We start from the raw sequence: 22,247 nt of genomic DNA, 5'->3' as shown, positions 1-22,247 counted from the left end.
GAGTTTGCACCACTGTCTGAAGTGTTCTTGCACTAAACAAAGCTTAGAGAGAGAAAGTTAAAGACTTGATGTACTGACATTCCACCTGGTCTGACAGTGACCAGGAACTAAAGATGGAAAAGCAAAATCCCTGCTAAGGCACAGTCACTAACTGCAGTGCTCACCAGGTAGTGGCTGATTTCCTATCACCACTTGAATTTCATTAGAGGGATTTTCACCAGGCAGCTGGGAGGCAGAAGCACAAAGGTAGACCACAAAGATTAGAAAGACTGACAGTATCAGAGCAATCACATCTCACAAATGCAGCTACATGGAAAGAAATCTTAGGTCTGGATTTGATGGTTGCAGTCCAGATTTACTTCTGCAAGTTACATTCTTCATAAATCAGGAAAGGCCTTGGACACCTTGTCGTGCCCTCTTCTCTCCCCCTGACATGATAAGCACTGAGGAGTGACTGCACAGACCAGCATTTCAGGGGCAGAGAAGAGGCCACCACAAGGTGCTCAAATAATGAAATGCCTGACACACTACTGTCATTAGAATAATTTCCAGACTGAAGTCACAGGAAAGGGATGACTGGTCCAGAAAGGGACACTTTCCAATAACAGCAATCCATGTCTGGTGGGTCGCTGATACTGATACTAAAAGATGGAGCTTTAATTATTTTACATTAATCATTAATTTTGTATTAATCATTTAATCTATATGCATCAAAATTGTGCTAAGTACACTGATCCTAATTTACATTGCAAAAGATGATGAAAGAGTATTTTAAAGATTTTACAACTTGCTTCATCTGAGGTGAAGATTATTTTGCTAAGCCTACAATTTAAATGATTTTAAAAAGAGACAACGCTTAATTTAGAGATTGATGCTACACTCAGTTTGCCCTATTTTTATTCTTCACAAAATGCAACTTTTGATGATTACTCAATATCTATGAATAATTTGCAGAGTTTTAAAATAATTTTTCTATTAATCTGTCACAAGCCATGAATCTTGACATTTTCACCACACTGAGTACATGAAAGTTGCCAGCTTTGCCTGCCATGCAAATAAGGTTCTTAATTACAGTATTTAAAAGAACAAACCATACAAGTGCTATAATTTCTTATGGTAAAAAAAAACCTGTTTGGACCCCGTGAGGGTGGAAGAATGGTCTCAAAAAGCTTCTTAAATGTACAGTGATTTTTCTTCTACTCCCCAAGGATTAAGCTAAAGGATAAAATTTATGTCATAAAAAAAAGTAAAAAGGCATTCTATTTATATTTCCATTATCCTTCTCTATACCTTTGTATCTACAAACAACAGACATTTTTCATATTCAGCCGGTAAGCCTTCAGTGCATTTTACTGGCCTCAGCCCTACTCACCCTGTACACACCTGTGTTGTTAATGGAACTGGCTGAAAGCACATAAAATTCCTCTGTTGGGATGACAGTCACCTTTTGCTCTGCTTGCACAAGTGACTTTAAATCCTTAATGAGGAGCATGACTCACATGTTAGGGTTGCTACAGAGGCACAGGTTCAGAATGTTCAGAGCTTTGATAGGATCCATGTAGGACACAAATTTCTTGCATTAGTATTAGGCAGCACAACCAAAGACAAAAAAAAAAAAAAAAAAAAAAAACCCAAACTTTGCTACAGTCTTAGTTCAAAAGGCCACCAAATTCTGAGTGCTACAACCAGAGCTCTCCTGCTTGTACTCATAAGGACTTGTTGGCTTCTCCTTTAGCTCTGAAAACACCAATGAGAAGATTTGTTCTTGAGACTCCCCTGCCAGCTGTGAGGTAGATATTTCCTTGGCAAAGGAGGTACTGCAAGTGGAATTTATTGGGCTTTTTCAGTTGCACCTACAGATGCATATTTGCTCTGCCTTTATAGCTCTTAAGCCAAACCCTTCCACAGGCAGGTTGTAATTCAACTTATTGACCTGTTTATGCAATAAACAGTAAATACTGGCTAGGCTGTAACAAAAATGCAAAAGAATTCTTTATCTTTTTTGGCTAGGTCAGCAGGTCTGTAATGCTTATGCAATCCAACCATCCAGATAACAAAATGAGAGAAAAAAATATGTGTTTGTACTTCTAGGAGAATTAGGCAGCCAAGGGCAGGAGGATCAAGACAGACATAGACATAAAATACTTTTTATATTTCTTCTAAGGGGTTATTCTTTTAAACAAATCCCTACATGAAAACCTTTTCTCATTTCTAATATTAGTAATTCTATTTGTGGATGAAGCTTTAGTTCAAGAGTGAGAATCACAGTTCTCTGTTTCTATTCTCATATCTGTCATCAAGTCCTGTGCCATTTTAGGGAAAATGAAGCAAACTGCCTTGGGTTTCAATCTACCCATCTTCAGAATGGAAATTATTACCTGTTAATAATATGTGAAGTGTTATATAAATCAAATGCAATGGCACACACTCAATGACTTGCTTGAAAGAAAGGAGTATATCCTGCCTACCCCATAATGTTATGAACTTTGATTTTATTAAAAAAGGAATATGATGCCATCCTAGGTCACACAGAGAGATGAGTAGCAGAGAAATATGAAGTTAAAAAAGGTTAAACTTCAGAAGTTCACATATCTGTAAAGCTTCTCTTGAGCAGGTACCTAGGAATTGATGGAAATATATCAATAATAGTAGATTCATTCTGCTTTTGATTACAAAGGTGCAAATCCTCTCTTTTAATGAGATGAAATGTTGCAATGGAAAGCCAAGCACCATACATATTATTTATAAGGATTATAAGTAATATAATTATATTTTTATGGTCTTTCTCTTTTTTAACCTAGAATTCATAAAATGCTGCAGGCCAAAATCCTTCCTGTTAGTTTAATGATTTTTATATTTTTCTAGGAGGAAAGTTACAGTGGAGAAGGCAAAATTATCTTGGTTATATGCACATTCATTTAAGAAAAGAACACAAAATGTATTGTACCTCAGGGGGAAAAGCCACAAGACTAATGTAATGCTAAGGTCCTGGAATAACTCATTTTTAAGTAAGGAAATGCATAGTTTAAATTTTCACCTTTTTTTTTTCTCCTTATCATCATTCCTCTAAAAAGTGATGCATCTTTATATTATAAATTAGTTGTCAAATAAGACAATATGTACCAGAAAACACAATGTAATTTCTTATAAATGCCTGCATACAATGATTTACAGCAACACATTTTTCACATAATTTGTTTCCCAGACTCATTAAATCTGTGGGAGAAGTCAAGTTTGAATAAAAGGGGTTCCATTATTTCTGAGCTATGCTTTTATAACACTTTAAACAAGATTGTGTCAAATAACCACAGTTATTTGTTTGCTATTTAAGATCAGAGAGCAGATGACAAATACTGCCCAACTTTCTTGAAAGGTCTATCTTTTTATTGAGACTAAGCACGGTACAGTTCAAATTGAAATACAAATCTTGCTTAATTTCTGGGCAATAAATGGAGTGGAAATTTAAAAAAGTATCTATTTCTAGTTAATTTACAGCATCTTAAAGTGAGCAGGATGAGTTATAGAACATTCCTCTCAATAAATCTAAATAACATAGACAACAGAATCCAGAATCTGCCAATCTGGGGGGAAAAAAAAGCTTTGCAAGACTATTAATCCACAGATGTTCAATATACAACACATGATAACATTAATCATAACAGAATCCAGAATCTGCCAATCTGGGGGGAAAAAAAGCTTTGCAAGAATATTAATCCACAGATGTTCAACATACAACACATGAAAACATTAATCACATCAAATCAAGGAGAATGGAATCAGGGAGAATCTGCACAATGGAGAATCTAACAAGACCCTGTGCTACCTGTCCTACCTCTGCTCAGTGGTTAAATAATCCTCCCTCATACTGTCCTGCCTCTCAATAATTTCCTGAATTGTTCACATTTAGAGCATACATACACCACATGTCATAACCCATCAGCACAATGGAGTGAAAATGCCAAGTACTGTTCCAGTGTTTAGGTTCTGGATGACTGAATATGATTAACTGGTTGATTGAATTTTTCAGGTGTTATAAAAGTACCATGACAAACAATGAACAAAACCTACAGTGCATGATTAGGGCACTACAGCCAATGCACATGTTTATAATAGGTGAGGCTGGGAGATCCACTCACCACTCTGCCTACCCAACACTTCCAATTTGAAAGTGTTTTAAGCTTCTCCAAACTTTCACCACTTGGTTTGATTTTCAGATACCATCCTTAGTTCAAGTTTTTTTCACCGGGATGGTTGGTTGGCTTTTCAAATTGTATTTATTCCAGCCCAACCGTTCCAGCTCTTCCTAAGAGCAGGGATAATGATAAGCAGGGTTTGGTTCTGTAAGGCCTGTTCTTTGAAAAGGAGGTGCAAAATGTCTCTAACCCCAGTACTTGGAAACAAGAGATTTGAAGTACGAAAAGTATGTAGTATTTGAAGAAAATAACGTGCTTGTAACTCTCCTCATGATAAGCCTTCCAAATTCAAGCTTTTGTTAAAATCACTGTTTACACAAAACTGTTAAAAAAACATGATTAACACTGTGGATGTGCTACTGTATAACAGGAAAAATCTATCCTCAAACACAGAAATGCAGCCTTTCTTTTTAATGTGGTTTTTTTTCAGCAGGATCCTTGAAATCCAAAGATGAATGGTGGTTAAGTAACAGAGAAGACCTTAATTTTAATTTTATCAGACTTCAGGAAGTACATTACAAATAAAGTATGGAATAACAAATATTTAAAGGTCCTGCTGTTACCTTAACTTCTGCTGGAATAACTCACTTCAGACTTAGACTCAGTCTCAGTTCATTTGAGAAAAAATAATTTCTGGAATCTATTTATTTATTTATTTATGTTAAAGGCCAAACACCATTGTCTGAATGGAGAGCTGATTCCTGGGACTGCTGAATGCCCAGGTAATGGAATGCTCAGCAGACTGGAGCCAATGGGATCTCTGTCTCAGTCAGGGTAAGTTTGTTTCAGAAGAGGCTGAGTAAGCCATGCAGTGAGACATCACACTGGACACCTCGTAGTGGTAAAAGCTTTGACACAAACCTTTTCATGCATAACTCCAGCTCTGCATGGTCCTAATAAAACCCCATATCTCATATGAGTTAAATGTATCAATTCATGTTTGCCAAGCATTTTGATAGTGTAGTGAAGAGCACTATAGGAAAAGAAATCCAAACCAAAAGAGAAGGAAATGGGGTTTCTGACCTCTAAGTAGAATTTGAATAAAGTGCAATAAATAAAACCTGAAGTCACACATTGAACAATGAAAATAAAATGAAACATTGAAGAGCTACTCATTAACTGAGGATTTCTTTTCTGCTCATGAAATAAAACAGTTGGCCGTAGAAAAATATATAGATGTGATTCAATATTTCAGAAGTCTATCATAATTAGTGTTATTCAAAAGATTGGCCACCTGAACAAAACAAAACAAGAAAATGGCTTGAGTTCAGTCCAAAGTCAATCTTTTGTTTATTCTCATCACCTAAATAAGTCAAGCTTAGTTAAATTTTGAAACTAGTTATTATTTTGAATTTATAGTATTTTCTTTTCAAAATGTGAAATCACATTGCTGTGTCTGCTACAAAATTTGAAAGATATTTTTCAGCTGAAGTCTTCATATGGTTTCCTTGTATACCTTGAGTTAACCTGAATTTTTCATTTTTCATATAATAAACTATTTAAGTAAGTACTGAATTCACCTGTGGTCCCAGTGGGGGTAGGGAGCCCTGTGAGGGGAAAGCTGAACAACCAGCCTGAATCCTGGGTGTTGGAGATTTAGACTCTGAAATATGAGGGATTTGGTCTTTCAACTTAGTTTTGGATGCACAATATAAATGCATCAATTCATGATAGAGGAATACTGGTTAAATGAAATGGTTTTGCAATCCAGGATGTTATATTAGATAATCAGAATCAGCCTTTTCAACTTAAAAAAATCTATTTATATTAGCATTTCAAATTTAGCCTAAGTGTCCTGCTCACTCTTAACATTATATATATAGATTATATGGTTATATAGTGAATTGTTACACTTCAAAACAACAGCAGCAGATTGAGATTAATGTAGTTTTATGGAATGAATAAAGAATGCTCTGCTAGAGGTTTTCTGCTGAAAAATTATATATGAAAATGGAAATGCTGGTCAAGTTAGCACTTGTCCTGAAAGTTCAGTTCTTTGAGTACTGAGTTTTGGTATATTAGGAGGCAAAAATGAGGAAACTGCCATTAAGATAAATGGATGGAGGAAGCTAAAGCAGAACAAAATGGGGAAAAAAGAGACACCTAGAGCAAAAGACCTTCAGAGGCAATTGGGAAAATCATATCAGTCTAGAGAGAATGTAATATTCAGCTGAAAATTTCACTCTTAACTGGAGACTGAGAATGGTAGGATATAAGGCCTGAAATACTATGAAATCAGAATAATCTGTTTTCTTTCAATACAAAGGCATTATCCTGAGGTCAGAGCTGATACTTCCCCTTTACAATGTTGGCAGAAAATACCCCAAATATGAGAACATTAAATACAAATTCAAAAATTATTTGTATTCTCATCAGAAACCAGTTAAGTCATTTATGCTTTAATCAATGACTTTGACTATTAATTCTGTGTCCTTTCCACTTCTTTCAAAGTTGAGCTTGGAGATTTTAGTATTTTTATTATATTTGGATGTTTCTTGATAAAGTCTCATGTTGTGAATAACTCAATTACATGAAGAAGGCCAATGTTGCAGATTGCAAAGTCATATTTTTTAAAAGAAAATAGATATAAACCCTCCTAAACAGAAGTACCCATCTGACTTCAATCCCTGATACCAGTCCAACAATCAATCACCAGGGGCATTGGACACCCATAATTAGATTATAAAATCATAACTATAGTAATTTTACGTCTGCTTGCATAATTACATCAGCATGCTAATATCCTTTTAATGGTCTCTAATGATGTAATAAGAAATAATGGAATTTATTTGACAGCTACATAACCATTAACAAAACATATTAAGCATAACTATAACTTCCATAAAGACTCAGGCTGTATCCAAAAGTGACAACTAACATGTTGGATCTTACTTTCAACGCTGAAATATTTCTAATTATGAATTCCCTAAATCTATTCCCACTCATCTGCTTCACAGGATGAGCAAAGTTTATGTCAATGTGAACTTGACAACAAATCAGCTGCAGAGATGGACTGAATGCTCTGCAAGACAAGCCTGGGGATATCCTGTGAACTGTCCTTAAAGCTGGCAGGACTGTGAAAGACAGAAGATAAAATAAGCTACCAAGCACCAGCTAATCAAGAGCTAACACAGGGTGTTGGATTCCTTTCCATGGCAATTGTTCACTTACCTAACTTCAAAGCACAGGGAAAAATTAAAAATATAGGCAAGAGTGAAAGATATTTGCAGACAAAACTAACTAAAGGCAGTAATTTATTAGAGAGGCAGTTCCTTTAAATTTTCTTTGTTTGTCTTTGTTTTGGTTTGGGGGGGGGGGGGGGGGGGGGGGGGGGGGTTGAGTGATTTTTTTTTTTTAGAGGAAAGGACTATAAACTGGTAGCTGAGAATTAAAAGAACTCAACACTTACCCTCTCTCTTCAGTTCTTGCACTATTCCTATTTGATGTGATGGCTTTCTATATACTCTCAAATTAACCCTGTGATTCTCTATAACATGTCATTACTCCGAAATATGTGCAATGATCTAAAACATCCAAGTCTACACCGTTACTTTCTAGCCATTGGGAATTCTTGGACAGAAAAGAGAACTGAGAATTCCAGACCAAGCAAATACTCAGGTCAGAGTTAAAGTAGGCTAGTATGACAAATTCTCACCCCTGTTATAACTCTTCTTTCTCCAGGCTGACTGATAGCTTTTTCTACATAACTTCCCAATTTTTACCCAAAAAAAAAGACTTTAAGAAAAAGGATACTTTTAGCTGCCAGTGAAATAAAATAAATTACTCACGATGCCTTAGCCCAATTAAGAAACATATTTCCTGAGAAATATTTCTTGATGTGTCAGTGGTGACTTTGACATGACATCAGGTTTTTCCTGGAACCCCTCTCCGTGAGGTCACAGAGAAGCTAACCAGAGTATTCAAATTCATACTTTTTTCCACTGATAGTGGTGCAATGGCAAGAAAACAACAAATCCAAAAAGTGTTAACTCTTTTTTTTGGCAAGGCCTTTTTCTAAAGCTTCTACTACTTCTTTATCTACTGGTCAGCTCCAACTTCCTTTAGTACTTTATGGGTTTAACCTGAGTCAAGGAATCTCATTCTCTTGAACAAAGAAAATTTATTATGGATGAATTCTTCACTGATTTGAGATTTAGGATAACCCTTCACAGACTTATAGGTTTTTAAAAAGGCAAAAACTGATAAAAACATTGTATGGATCGGATGAAGAATGCTCAGTCCTGTTTGGACTTCCTGTAATTCATACCACACTTTTAAGGTACTGACCATACAAATATTTTCAGTACATTCACCTGACTGCATATTAGTAGATGCAAAATAAGCAGCTAATTCTGCACATCAAAAGAAAGGTCCATCATGGCTGCCTATACCACTGGAAGGATATTTTTCATTAGAGAACAGGTCCACAGCCTATCAACTGCAATGTGTTGTGATTCATGAAATGATAAAAAGTAACCAAAAAGCTTTATACTAACAATTAAAAAGGTAGGTGAAAGTGCTCTCATACTGTAAATAAATGAAGTTAATGAAGCTGAACCCACTGATTCCAGCAGAGAGATTGTTCCATGGGATTTCCCCTTTAAATGTGTAGTAGACTTTATCTGCTAGTGTCCAAGGTCAAGGGTACAAATTCTCTTTACAAGAAAGATAATAGAATATCATATTTATTTTTCAATTTAAAAACTCAGTATCCATTAAAAAAATGTATTTCATGAAATACAGCCAAAAACATTAATCAAAACAAACAAAATGTGGGAATATTTTCCTTCTCAATAACTAAAGCAAATATACCTGGAATTTTCCAGGTTTCTGAAAAGATTTTCTCACCAGTAGTCCATTTCTCCATTCAAATACAGTTATAGAAGGGTTACAATATTTTTTTTTGTTTTTTTAAATCAAGAACAAACACTTCCACTACAGACAAAAAACATCATCAGACTATGATTTAAAAATGAGTATTAAACAATGAATTCCATTCTGTAAATGAAGATCAAAGAGCAGCTGATGGCAGCACAGGTGAGGCTGAGAAAGATGCTGCACTTCAGCAACCCAACTCATGGGCCAAGGCAAGTAGTCCCAAACCTTCTGAAACACAGGCAGGAGCTGGATGCTACCCAGGCATCAGTTATTTCTGTGTGCCCAAGATGTGACTCCTTTTCACAAAACCCTCCAACAGCTGACCCTTCTTTTCAATTACCTTTACATCAAACTCCTTCTGTTTCACACAGAGAGGATCAAGTTTTGTGAAGTACATGTTTTTTCAAAAATGCCTTCAGAAAATCCTCAATCTAAAACTCTTTACTAGACATGGCAGATCATAACCTCCTAGTTCATGACATTAACATGCAGAGCATTCATCAGTAAGAATCATAGGAGGAAAACCAGTGCTCAGCATAGCTGAACTCCCTGTGACTTGTTAAATAAATAGCTGACCAAAAAGCATGACCTAGTGTGTTATGTGCCAGACTCAAAGTCAGGCACCCAAGTTTTTATCCATCTCTGGTATCTTTTTTCCCCCCGGCAATGCTGGGTAAAATGACCCTTCAGAAGACTTTCCTTACCTAGAAACTGTTAAATTAAGGTTGTAATATTTGTATGGCATTTGGAAGAGATTATTTTTTCCCTAAGAAATAAGAAAAAAAATTCATTCTTTACAATTTTCTCAAAATAATTTGTTCCCATGTGTAGGGAATATTACAAAGATCATCAATATTTTTTCCCCTCTTGCCTGTTCTCCTTAATTTTGACAGTAAAGAGCAGATATTTCCTTGTAAGACAAACTATTCAAAAATAATGAGACATCCAATAAAATTAAAAAGGAGAAAATCCCATGTACATACTTGACATCATCGAAGACACTCATCTGCAGCTTCAGGAGATCTGCCACTTCCTTTATTAACTCCAAGCCCTTTTCCACACTCAGGGGGCTGTTGAAAGGGAGCAAGAAAACAGAGCATTAAAAAAATGGAACTCATCAATACTTGAGAGGCTAAAGGTCCCAAAAGAGTTATCACCTTGGCCTCTTTGAGTCTGAAAGCCACCACTAACTGTATTCCTGTCACATAGTGATCGTGATATCAAGGGAATTGGGATCAGGTGCTTCTTCAGGCATGATGAATCACCTGAATTTTCCAGCAATAAGACAAACAATAAGGTGCAAATGGAATTGTTAGGAAGTGTAATGGGCCCATGATGCAGCAACCAGTTCATCTCAGTCCTCAATAAAAAATGTAATAAAGTAAAAGGACAGAAAGAAAGAAAAGGATTGACGAGACAAGGAGGGAAACAAACAATGAAAGTCAAATTGCAAACTCGGTATCAAATGGACAAGTGAAAAGCATATTTTTAAATTCATTAGATTTTAAAATGAATCTTTGCCCAGGGAAAAGATGCAAAAATTATTATGGGTTTGAAAGTAAACAATGGAGCAAGACACACAGTCCAGAGGACATTGATTAGATACATAGGATTTAGCTTGGTGTGTGCATACACTGCTGACAGAGACCCCTTTAAATCTTTTTAACCTTTGTCAATGCCACATTTACATTTTTTAATTTAGAAAACAGGTTGCAATCAAGCCTAACACAATATGACTGCTATCATTTTAAGAAGCACTTATCCAGATGCAAAATTTATATTTGCAAAAATTTCAGGCTATAAAAGCTGATACAACTCTAAAGATGTATTAAGAACATTCCATCCCTAATATACAGATCCTACCTTGCTTAGTTGTTCAGTATTGTGGAACCAAATAAAAAAGCATTAAGAAAGAAAAAAGATGCAGAAATGATGTAGCAGTGTCCAGTGAAAACAACAGAGACAACATTCTCTGCCTAAATTGTGATCGCAGATTTATTCTCAACATTGTTAAAGCCTCAAAGACCATAAAATTATACCTTACAAGCATATCTAACTTATTTCATGGAAAGCAGAAACAACCTTACTGAGATTAACCCACAGGAAAAAAGGTTCTGTATTTGTTCCTTCAAGGATCTATAATAAGTAGGAGAAGAAGGTGTCAAAAAAAGTGTGTAGTATTAGACACAATCTTTTTAACTAGACTAAGGAAAAAAGATTTTTTCAAAGCTTTTTTCAAAGGTCACTATTTCTACCTCAGAGCTGAAGCTTTTTTGATCTAATTTTATATCACAGTAATTCATTGCCACTATTTCATTTATTGACTGCAGTGACCACTGGGGGTTTGGGTTTTGTTTTTGGTTGGTTTTCTTTTTTGGTTGTGTGTTTTGTTTTTTGGGGTTTTTTTGGTTTTTTTTCACTGCATTTTTTTGTGGTTTTTTTTTTGGTTTCTGCATGTACTGCCCTAAGGGCACTTCTATTTAAATTATGGGATATCTCATGTGGATCTTGGTTAGGATGGAATTGCTCAGCCTCCCTTCATGCTACTAGCCCAAAATGCTCAAGAGACCTCCTGTCACACAACCAGAGGTAGCCCCTCAAGGCACCAGATAAATATAGAGATTTTCTGGATTTCTAAGACAGAAATGTTCCTGTGTGAAAGCAACAAAAGAATCTGACTGATTGTGTAAGGTAAAAAAAATGTACTATAGATTATTCAAAAAACTGTTATATTTCAAGGACTGACAGTGGATAGAAACGTGATTATTCTCATCACTATGAAAGCAGACTGTCATAGTTACTCTAGGGTTTATGTGTTAATTAAATCTTTTCTCCCAAAGAGGTTGGCTTAAATTACAGAAATGATTGGTGTCAGCAAGTGGGCTTTTACTGTAACAGCAAGTCTGATGCAGGCAAAGGCTGCTGTGCCCATTGGTGCTGCTTTTTAACCAAGGGAGCCTCACTTGCAAAGCTCAGCCTCCTACTCCCAGCTTACCCCTCCCTACTGCCCTGAAAAAGCATTTCCCAGATTCAAAAGGAAGATATGGTGCAACAAGCCAATGCAGTAGCAGTAAATGGGGGGTGTAATCAGAGCATTTGAATGCTACAAACCAGCAATAATGCTGGAGGGGAAATGGGTGAGAAAATCGTGCAGGAAGGCCATTGTTTTGCAAGCCTGAGCATCCAACAGCAGTCTCAGTAACTCTCATGCAATATCAAACTCAAACACAAAGGTTCACAAACTCAGATGCAGTTTGATAGGCTAAGAAATTATCATTCATAATAGCTCAGGAAAGCTGCAGGATGAGCATTCTATGGTAGCAATATTATTACTGATCCCACAGTCATATCTGAGAGCCCCCATTAAGAATGATTACCATCATGATATTTTGAAATGCCATTTTTCCAACTTCCCAACACTGATACAATCTGGTACTGTTTATTACAGTTCTATGAAAGCTGTGTGTAGGACAGTAGACTCTTCAAAACCTTTCTCTAAAAATTCCAGGCCATGATTTTCCACCCTGAATTAAAGCTTTGCTTTTGTTTAGTGTTTCATTTTGCTCATTGTTGCATGGTTTGTATGGTGATTGCCTTTAACTTTGTTTACATGGAGAGAATCATACCATTTCCACCAGAATGGTGCTAACCAAACTGACCTACCTTGCAACAGCACCATTCACCCACATCACCCATCTGACTTCAGGCTTTCACAAGGACAATCTTTCAAATATCACCTGTTCTCCCGCCCATAGTCCTCCCACTCGTCCTCAGTGCAAGCACTCAATACTCATAGAACGGATGATATTTGTGATCTTTCACATACTTAGTTTTCAGCCTTCTCATTTCAGTTTCTGTATTAGGGAGTATTAGGGAGTCTTTTTCTTAGAAATATTTTTTGTCTATTGATTATGAGGGTTCAACAACTATGGAATTAATTCAACAGGAAGTGTTAGACAAACCAAGAAAGAAAGAAAAAAAATAAGTGTTGAGATAAGGAACAAATAGCGAGACACTGTAGACTGAAGTTGTAAGAGTAGAAAGAAGGCTCTTCAGACAACTGAAATATTTTATCAAGGCCAAAGACTTGGAGAAAAATTGTGGGAAGGGTTCACACTGCTTTGTCTGATCTGTGAAGATGGTCACTGCAGTCCCCAGTGGGGGATCTGGGAACTCCTTTGGTGCTGGGCTTTGCTGGCACTCCAAGCAGTAGAGCACAGAGGGAGTCCCTGGGCTGTGGCCCCTCACATTCCAGGGCCAACTCAATGCATTTTCTTTCAGAGTCTGTGAAAAGGCATTTCAGTACACCATAACAGTGAATCCTTAAGAGAGAAATCACAATTTACATAGCCCTCAGCTCAAAGCATGAGCTGGTAAAAAAAAAAAAACAAATGCAGAAAAAGGACCTCTCATGGATGCTGTTTATATTTTCCAAGTTCTCCTGAGGCTGGCTAACTCTTTCTGTGTCCAGGAAAATGAACGGTTTCTGCAGTGCCTTTAACTCCCTGCTTGATGGCCACTGGAACAGGCTCCCAGGTCACAGCACTCTCAGCAGAGTTCAAGTGTTTGGACAATATTCTTGAGCACGTGCTGTGATTTTTGAGGTGTCCTGCGCAGAGCAGGAATTGGACTTCAGTGATCCTCATGGGTACCTTCCCGCTCAGGATATCCTACGATTCTATTATTTGATTTTACCACTACATTTTTGGATTGCCTTGAAGGTTTCTGATCACCTTTGGGCTAGATTTCGGCCTTAGGAAGAGTCAACTGCTGGATGGCAGATCACCTTTTTGCAGATGATATAGATGTTGCCAGCTGACATCTTGAGACAGTGCTTACTTTGGGTTTCCTGCCTTTGCTCTCATTCAATTTGCTGTAGATTTCTCTTTTTCACCTTCTTTCAAGGTATCTGTAATAACAGCAGCTAAAAGAAAATGTGATACATCTCACTATTTAAAGTAATTCTTTTGAGGTCCTTTTTAAGTTTCCATCTCCAGCGCTCTTGGAAGATGAAAAGAGAGTCAGAAAGTATATAAAATTCATGTATAATGTACTTTTTTCCATTGCTTTATCTTCTAATACCATCTCTATCTGTGAGCACTATCCTAATTGTTATTTTTTTAGTTGATAGATTCAGACCCTTCTGCATCAGTAGCAGAGCTCTCTCTCACTTACATACCAATCTCTATCTCATATTATTGGTAGAATAACTTTGACACACTAATGACAATGAATAAATAAGTGGGGAATGAAATATAAATATTTCCTTTGGGGTTTATAAAGATACATAGATTATAGATACAGTTTCAAAGTCTTTCAGAGTGTCATCTGCAAAATACTTCACTACTGCTTTTGTTTGATCTCACTTTTCAGGGCAAGGCTTTTGCACTGTTATACCTCCTGAAGAATATGGTTTATACCTCAGCTAAAAATAGACAATATTATACAGTAGTACTGCATTATCCCTTCAGATGAAATTACTCCCCAGCTCAGTTCAAGACTCTGATGTCATGATTTAACATCATGACATAGTCATGAAAACTTCTGTATCAAGTTTAATCATGTCAAAAATAAATCATCCAATTCAGATCTACTTGATTGACCTAAAATAATCCTAGGCCAATCAGCTCCCCTTAAGTTCATCAGGAGTTTTGTGTAGTGCACACAAAAAAAAAAAAAAAAAAAAAAAAAAAAAAAAAAACAAACCCCAAAAAAACCCTAAAAACAAACAAACAAGCAAACAAAAAAAAAAAAAACAAACACAAAAAACCCCAAACCAAACCAAACAAACAGCCAAATTAAAAAAGGCACAATCTAGCCTATGAAGCTATTTTATTCAGAGATGAATCTGAAACGAAAGCACAGGAATAAATATCTCTTAACTTTAATGTGAGCTGCTGAGCACTTCTGAAAATTAGTGCAATCCATTTAAATGCTCAGGAGTGGATTTGGAAGCCAAACTTTATGTAATTGCCAAAGTGTTTCCACAAAGTGTAATGGACATTGAATACCAGAAAATTAGATTGTCTGGTGAAAATAAGATTTTGTATCTTCCAGTGTCTAGGTCCCTACCAGTGAGGAAGCTGAAAACAGAAATATTTTAAGGAACAATCCACTTACAGAGCTAATTTAAATAATAGAACACTGAATGATAATCTTCCTCTGCTATTGACTATTAAGATTTAACTTTTCAATTTACAAGAAAAATGCAGTGATGAGAAGTAATTTTTAAATCTGCTCCCAGGAAGTTGGCATAACTCAGAACAATCCCATTAAGTAAGTTTCTCCTCAATTCCAGATACAAAATGTACAGTAATGCTAGCCTTTTTTTATTTTTTTAGGCTGTCTAAACAATCCCACTCTCTTCAGTGGTTTTATGAGAGAACACTTGTAGCTAAACAAGTAATGAATGAGGAACAGAATATGTCTTCACCTGGGAGAGGTCTATCAAGTTACCCCGGTCAAGACATCATCCTGATCTGCAATTCCACTGTCCATAAAATGAAAACAATTACACCAGCTTTCCTTGTCAGCTGCCTGGTGTTGTTATATAAAAGGCAATAATGTTATTATTTTACTTGCATGCATTCTGGATCTAACAGCAGAAGCACCAACACTATTGGCTCTTTATACCACTCCCTATCAAATATGAAGGAGATGTAGTAGCAAATACTATGTCACCTGAAAATTGACTTAAAAACTTTACTTATTCCCCTACCAAAAATTTTGCTCTAAACTAGGTTAGCACAAGGCCTCTGACAGGTTTTATAGAGCACATCTTGCTGATTTAGAGCATATTTGGAGCACTCTGATCCCAGTGAAGTTAACTTCTGCCACACAGGTGAGTTGGAAGTCTTGCTAAAGGCCCGCTGTGGGCAAATAGAGCAGGAGACCAGACTTATGGACCAGACTCGCTTCATGAATGGCCAGTGAGACCACTTTAACAGAAGAGTAGTGCTGAATATTGGATGCTGATCTCACTACCAGTTCAGCTTCATGCTCCAATTCTCTGAACAATGTTACAAATGGATTCCACGTTTTCAAGAAATTCCCAAGATTAAGTACAAATCTGACGAGTGAGAACAAACATTTTGAATAATGGCCTATTTTTGACCTGGATCTAATGATTTATGCATTCAAGGCTCAGAGTTTCCCCTTCTGGTTAAAAAACAAAAGGAAGCATGTAAATGAAGGCACAGGAGGAGTTCTGTGGGGACACTGGCAGCATGGCCAGGCTCTGCATGCTGAGTTAAATGGAGCTCAAACTCTAATATGAGCCAGTGGGCAATGTCAAAGGGAACAAGAGGAAAAACAGAAGTAAACAATGATGAAAACTATATGTTCTGTATTTCCCAACATGCCTGTCAAAACAATCCCATAAATTGAACCATTTTGGTAGCAAGAAATCCGATGCAGTTATACAGATGGCTTGATTGGTGGCGTTTGCCAAGCCTGCTCTCAGCCCAAGGAGAATAACGCGTAGTTCAGTGTTGTGCTGAGGTTATGTCAGTCTCACAAGCAGTTGCTCTCACTTGCTTTTCCTCCTCCCAATTGCCAAGTGCCATTGGAAACCCACTTACTGAACTCTGAAATGCTCCCTTAGTGCCATCATTCAAATTATGTATTGTCTTTACCAGACTGTACCTAGTGCCCTTCCAATACTCTGTTTAGCAATTGTAATGCAGCACTATGATGGACATCCAGTCAGCCCTGTCAGATTAATTCAATTGAATCATTTCCTGCAAAAATGAAGAATAATATACAGTACAGAAATGGACCTGACATTGGGAATTGCACTTTTTAAACGTAAATGTCAGTCTAATCCCCAGTAAAACCTCAAGTAAGGTAGGGTTCAATCCATCTAAAATTTGCTTAGATCAGAACAGGCAATGATGGCCAGTTTGCCCATTTTCAAGAGTGATGAGCACTACAATAAAATTGCAAGGCATTTCTTTGCAGACTCAAAGTTGCCTGAATGCTTAACTACATTACCCTACCAGCAGCAAGTGTAATTTCTGGACAGGTAAATGCCACTCACACCCAGCCTCTTTTGCTGTCCAAACTCGAGCACAGTGGCATGGACACTGGGTTTATCTCCCATGGAGAATATTCAGAAGTTTGGCTACACTTGTGTTGTTGCAACATGCCCCCAGCTAGGTAATAATTAGCATTGACTCTATGATTCACAGAAGGCTGATCTATCTCTTTATTATATTATTATATCATTATGAAGAAACTCATTGCTATTATAGACAGTTACAATACACCTGGACCTAATTGGTCTTCCAATTCAAACACCACCACTAGTGGCTAATTAAGAAACTACTCTTTGTTAATCAAATCTCCACAACCCATTCCACACGTTCACAACAACAGGTGCAGCAAGTGAAGGTAACAATTGTTTCTCATTCTTTTCTCTGATCTTCTCACAGCCTTTCCCACCACAATGCCTGGGAAAGTTGTGTGCTGCCCTCTGTAGCCAGAGAGCTGCTGCCACACACTTGAGCTCAGCTTGAATAGTATTTAATACACATCTAAATCAGAGAATGAAGCAGAGCTTGAAATCAGCATCTAGGACTTTTGGGGAGAAGACATTTTATTCAAATTTACGCTGACTTTAAAACCACTTTCAATGCACACATGCTCAAAGAACTAAGTTTGGACCAGCAGTCTTCCTTACTCCTGAGTGCTGGAAGACTAAGGTCCTCTTCTGTGCATTATTTATCTTTCTCTGTTGCCTTTAGGCCTGAAGACAAACCACTGGGCCATGAAGAGGATAATGGACAGTGTTATCTCTCATTTCTCATACACAGAGCACTCTTCCAGCATGTGGGAACTAAAACTGCCCAGACCAATTTCAGTAAGGTCTCTTCCATCTCCTGCTTCACTTTCCAAGTCCCACAGTAATAAGCAGAAGACAGAGAGAAGCTCCTAGACACAGTGCCTGTCAGCAGAGCAGCACTAGGCACACTGGATCCCTGAACATCCTACTTGTTTGGCATGTCTCAGTGAACAGGGAGATATTTTGCAGTCTGGGCTGTCTTCTGGAGTCTTCAAAAGTTCCTTCTAATCAGTGGAGGAAAGAAGGCATCTAACCTCCCCATGTGGGTATGTCTTCACCTGTCCCTCAAGAAGCTCCATGATGTGAAATGAAGTGGATGACATCTTTGGGGAATATGTGCAGCATCCAGCAGTTTGGCACCTAAATGAGTCAGTCTGGATTTCACTCTAAATTCTGAAATAACCACATTTCAGCTTTCCACCTAGAGATGTGCCTTAAAGGGAAAAGATATTAAACACATGGGTAACAAGGCACATATCCAAAGCTCTTGAAAACAAATGCTGAATGGATGAAATCTGTTGAAGAATTTAATTTAAATAATCGACTTTTATTAAACAATGAGAGCTACACATAGATTATGCCCTGCAGTCCAAAGTGTTGGGTTAGAATTGTAAGATTCTTTCTCATTTGGTTCTTTATCTCACAGATTAACTTGTTAGCAAAAAAAAAAAGTCTACCAGAAGACCTGCCTGGATGAGTTCACCAAAGACCCATGGCTTCTTGTGGTGGTGCTTTACTATAGGACCTAATCTGAGTTTTGAGCTGAAAAACATAATTTTGTTGGTCCTGCCTACCACTATATTTATTCTGAGTGTTTTTATTTAAGATTTTTTAACAGTCGTTCTATTAGTGGAGACAAATAGGAACTTCTTTTACAAGGACCTTTTTTTTAGTACTGATCTGAGAACTGAGAGTAATTTTTACTCAGTAAATTTAATGAGAGTAATTTTTTTCCCCTCTGGTCTTTTAAAATACTGATTTTTAAGAAAGATTAATTTCAAAGTTTAAAATAATTATTTAAGGAATTTCCACCGGGTCATTTCTCAGTAATATCTTTGTTTTGATTGATATCAAACCAGCTTCCTGTCACTGACAGAGCAACAGTCTATAACAGTATCACTTTCTTAATATGCAGCACAGTCTCCTTAGTACTGAAGATAAAAAGCTAAACTTAAAAAAAGAAAAATCGAAGTTCAGAAATATGAGTCTGGAATACCATATGGAATGCATTAGAGAGTCAAATAAGAAGCCTGTCTTTAGGATGAATAATGTTGAGGACCAGTTTTCTGTGGCTGGTAACACTATTTGGCAGCAGTATGGACTTTGACTGGTGAAGGCAAAATCCCTGCTGGTGGGAAGCTGGGAGGGGCAGCCTGGCCAGCTCCAGCCAACCTGCCATCCTTCCTCCATGCCTGGAAAAGAGCAGGAATGTCTGTCACAGGGCTGAGGCTGGGTGACAAGACTCTGAGATGTGTGCAGGTATTTCAGAGCTTCTCTGAAAATGACTTACAGGTGTGCTAGGAACTATTTGCTTATTACTTGCTCTAATGAACACAAAATATTAAATATTAAAGAGGGGGAGTGTTAAAACAGGTGACTTCTGCATTTTTAACCACCCACTCATGGGCCAGCATCAGGCTTGGCTTCTTTCCCATCCTCCCTCCCCTCTCAGTGCACTGCTTGGCAAGGAAAAGCAGAGGAGCCGGAATGCCAGGACCTGGGCACTGCCTGTCCATGGGCAAGGGGCTAGTGCACACCAGCCATGACTGCTTTGCCTGCTAAAAGCAGTCAAGAGAAAAGGATAAAGAGCAGGAAAGCAATTTCCAGTTCCTGCTGCTGGGATCAAGAAGGAGTGAGAAGAGCCATGCTGAAGGAAACACATTCCCAGCAGTACATGCTAATCCCAGATCCTGAGTCAGTTCTCAGCAGCAGACACCAGCACATGACTGGAGGCTTTTTCAGACCACCTTGAACACGCTACTGCCTGATTTTCTTAAACCAGCACTGAATACAGGATAGCTCAAAAGTAAGTGCTAAGAAATAAAGTCCAAGATAATTCTGGAAAAATTCAGAGGGAGGGCAAGAGAAGTAGTCAGCTGGGATCTGCCTCTGTAAGGACCACCTAAGAATCCATATATCCTGGGAAAAAGAGTGCTTTGACAAACAATAAACTTTAGTTTCTAATGAACATTAGTTCTTTCATTTTCTTTTTTTTTTTTTTTTTTTTTGGCTTGGCACTGTTGTATTTACACAACTAATAATCAAGAAAGAAAGATGGAAAGGCATTAAGAGAGTTATTCGGTAACAGTATTCAAAAAATAGCATGAGAATATTATACATGAAAAAATCACTCTAACTGATTCATTCTCTGACTCCAGAGGTCAGGAATGGTGCCACACTTTCCTTACATGATCCTCATGAAACACATGAACCTTGTGTTTAAAAATTTTATCAGTCAAGCACTTTCCACGTGTCACATGTGCACTGTAGCCCTAGGCCAACAAAGACAGATATCAGAAGTGAATTCCTCTTGCCTTATACCCTGCAGCAACAGTATTCCTTCTGAAAATAAATAAGATTATGGTTATAATTCTACAAACAATTAGTTAACATGATTATGTATCTGCTTAAAAATTAGAAAAATCTCTCTTTTTAAAAAAAATATCTCCTCCTGAACTCTTGACCTCATTATAAGTATTACACTATTTTGTGTTTCAGAAATGTTGGGAAATGGGCCACTGCCTTCAGGATTTGCATGCTTTCTTTTAAATTTTCAAGTCTGAAAATATGTACCACCATATAAAGAGCAGGATTCATGTATATAGATACAACAAATCTTTTCTTCCAATTTTCCACAGCCTCAGCGCACTGACTATGAGAAGTTTAAAGAAAACCTTTGCTTTTTCTTTTTTTTTTTTCCCCAAAGTATTATTTTTGTTAATGTCTATTATTCTGTCACACTTATTCCAGCTGAATCTCATATACCATTGTACTCCTTAATCCCTCAATGTATTTAAATCCATCTGGAATTTTACTAAATCCTCCATAGTTCTTCCTAACAGAGACAATTTGCCGATGGGGTACCACTAATCTCTGTACACGCTGAGGAGCAGCAGCTCATGACAAATCTTTCTCTTCTATCTCATAACCAGCTCTTAATCCTCAGTGACACCTTGCCCCTTGCTCTGTGACTCACTCTCCTTAAAGTCAGTGTGAAGAGCATCCCATTTATGTCCTGTTGATTTGAAGGGTAGGTACAACTTGCGGTTTTGCTGTGACAGCAGCTTTTCTCCTGGGAGAGTCTGATGTATCTCAGCAGAAGGTGCTGAGGACCTGAAGGTCTTCTATGTGGTGCTGCCACCAAGGAGAAGAGAGGGTCCCTAGCACTGCCTCCTGGAGGCCCACGTTCATACAAATAGGTAGGACTTAAATTGTGTAGCTTTAAATAGCAGCTTATCATCAATGTGGACTCAGAGTCTGTGATCGCAGCACTTCTCAGTCTCAGAGAAGCTGTAAACAACACTAGGGAAACTTTTATTTTAAGGACACAGTTTAATTCTTTTTTATTTCCCTATTTTTTTCTTTTTTCTCTTTTTTTTTTTTTTCTCTGCTAGAGATTAGTAAATATTTTAACAAGCAAAATAATGGGAAACTCAGCTACTGATGTATGAAATAGATTGATGTGAAACTCCTTGAGTGCAAATTTCAGTAGTTAACTGAGGCATGGGAGGGCTGCTGATGGTACAACAACAAACAGATACAGCTTTATTAAGGTCCCATTAGAGATTTTCACTCCCCTCTTCCCACTGACTCCTGTCTCTTGAGAATTGGCTTCATGGCACTTTTTAGTACGCCAGCACCATTTTGGTGATTGAAAAGTAATTTACCAAGTCTGGCAATGGCCAGCTTCTGAGCCACACATCTCACAATCCAAAGGAAGGATGTCACATTTGCCTGAGGGAATAAATGGAGAAGGGTGTCATCTATTCCAACCCCAAGGATGGAGCAAGTGCTCCTTCCACCTAAGGTAGCACACAGCCCATAGGAAAAGACAGGGAACACAGTGCCATGACTCTGCCATTCCCATCAGGCTGGCAACCACTGTATAAAGCTATCAAATCCAGCCTTCTCCAGCTCCTACTCCTCTTTTACTAGACACAAAGAAAGTTTCAGTCATCACAAAAACAATGCATATTATCCATACAATGGAGAAGAAATGGAGACCTTAGAGGGGTTCACTGCAGGTCAGAGAGGAGGTAAATGCCATGGCAAGGACTACTGGGAACACTCAATACTGATTTTATAGTGTTGCCATTAAATTCTTTCTGAGCCTA

General features: G+C 37.5%; 1 protein-coding gene across 1 annotated transcript in view; it reads right to left on the bottom strand.

The window, feature by feature from the left end:
* PTPRN2 (protein tyrosine phosphatase receptor type N2) overlaps nucleotides 1–22,247 on the bottom strand; it is a 631,017-nt gene that overhangs the window by 351,325 nt on the left and 257,445 nt on the right. The window contains exon 10 of the mRNA XM_041408324.1: nucleotides 10,055–10,141. Coding sequence (XP_041264258.1) covers nucleotides 10,055–10,141 — 87 coding nt within the window. The remainder of the gene's footprint in view (nucleotides 1–10,054; nucleotides 10,142–22,247) is intronic.

The sequence above is a fragment of the Onychostruthus taczanowskii genome, unplaced genomic scaffold (assembly GCF_017590055.1).
Source record: "Onychostruthus taczanowskii isolate IOZ18803 unplaced genomic scaffold, ASM1759005v1 scaffold3, whole genome shotgun sequence".
In the NCBI taxonomy this organism is placed as follows: domain Eukaryota; kingdom Metazoa; phylum Chordata; class Aves; order Passeriformes; family Passeridae; genus Onychostruthus; species Onychostruthus taczanowskii.
The sequence above is the reverse complement of the archived record's forward strand: the minus strand, read 5'-3'. Positions and strand labels throughout refer to the sequence as shown.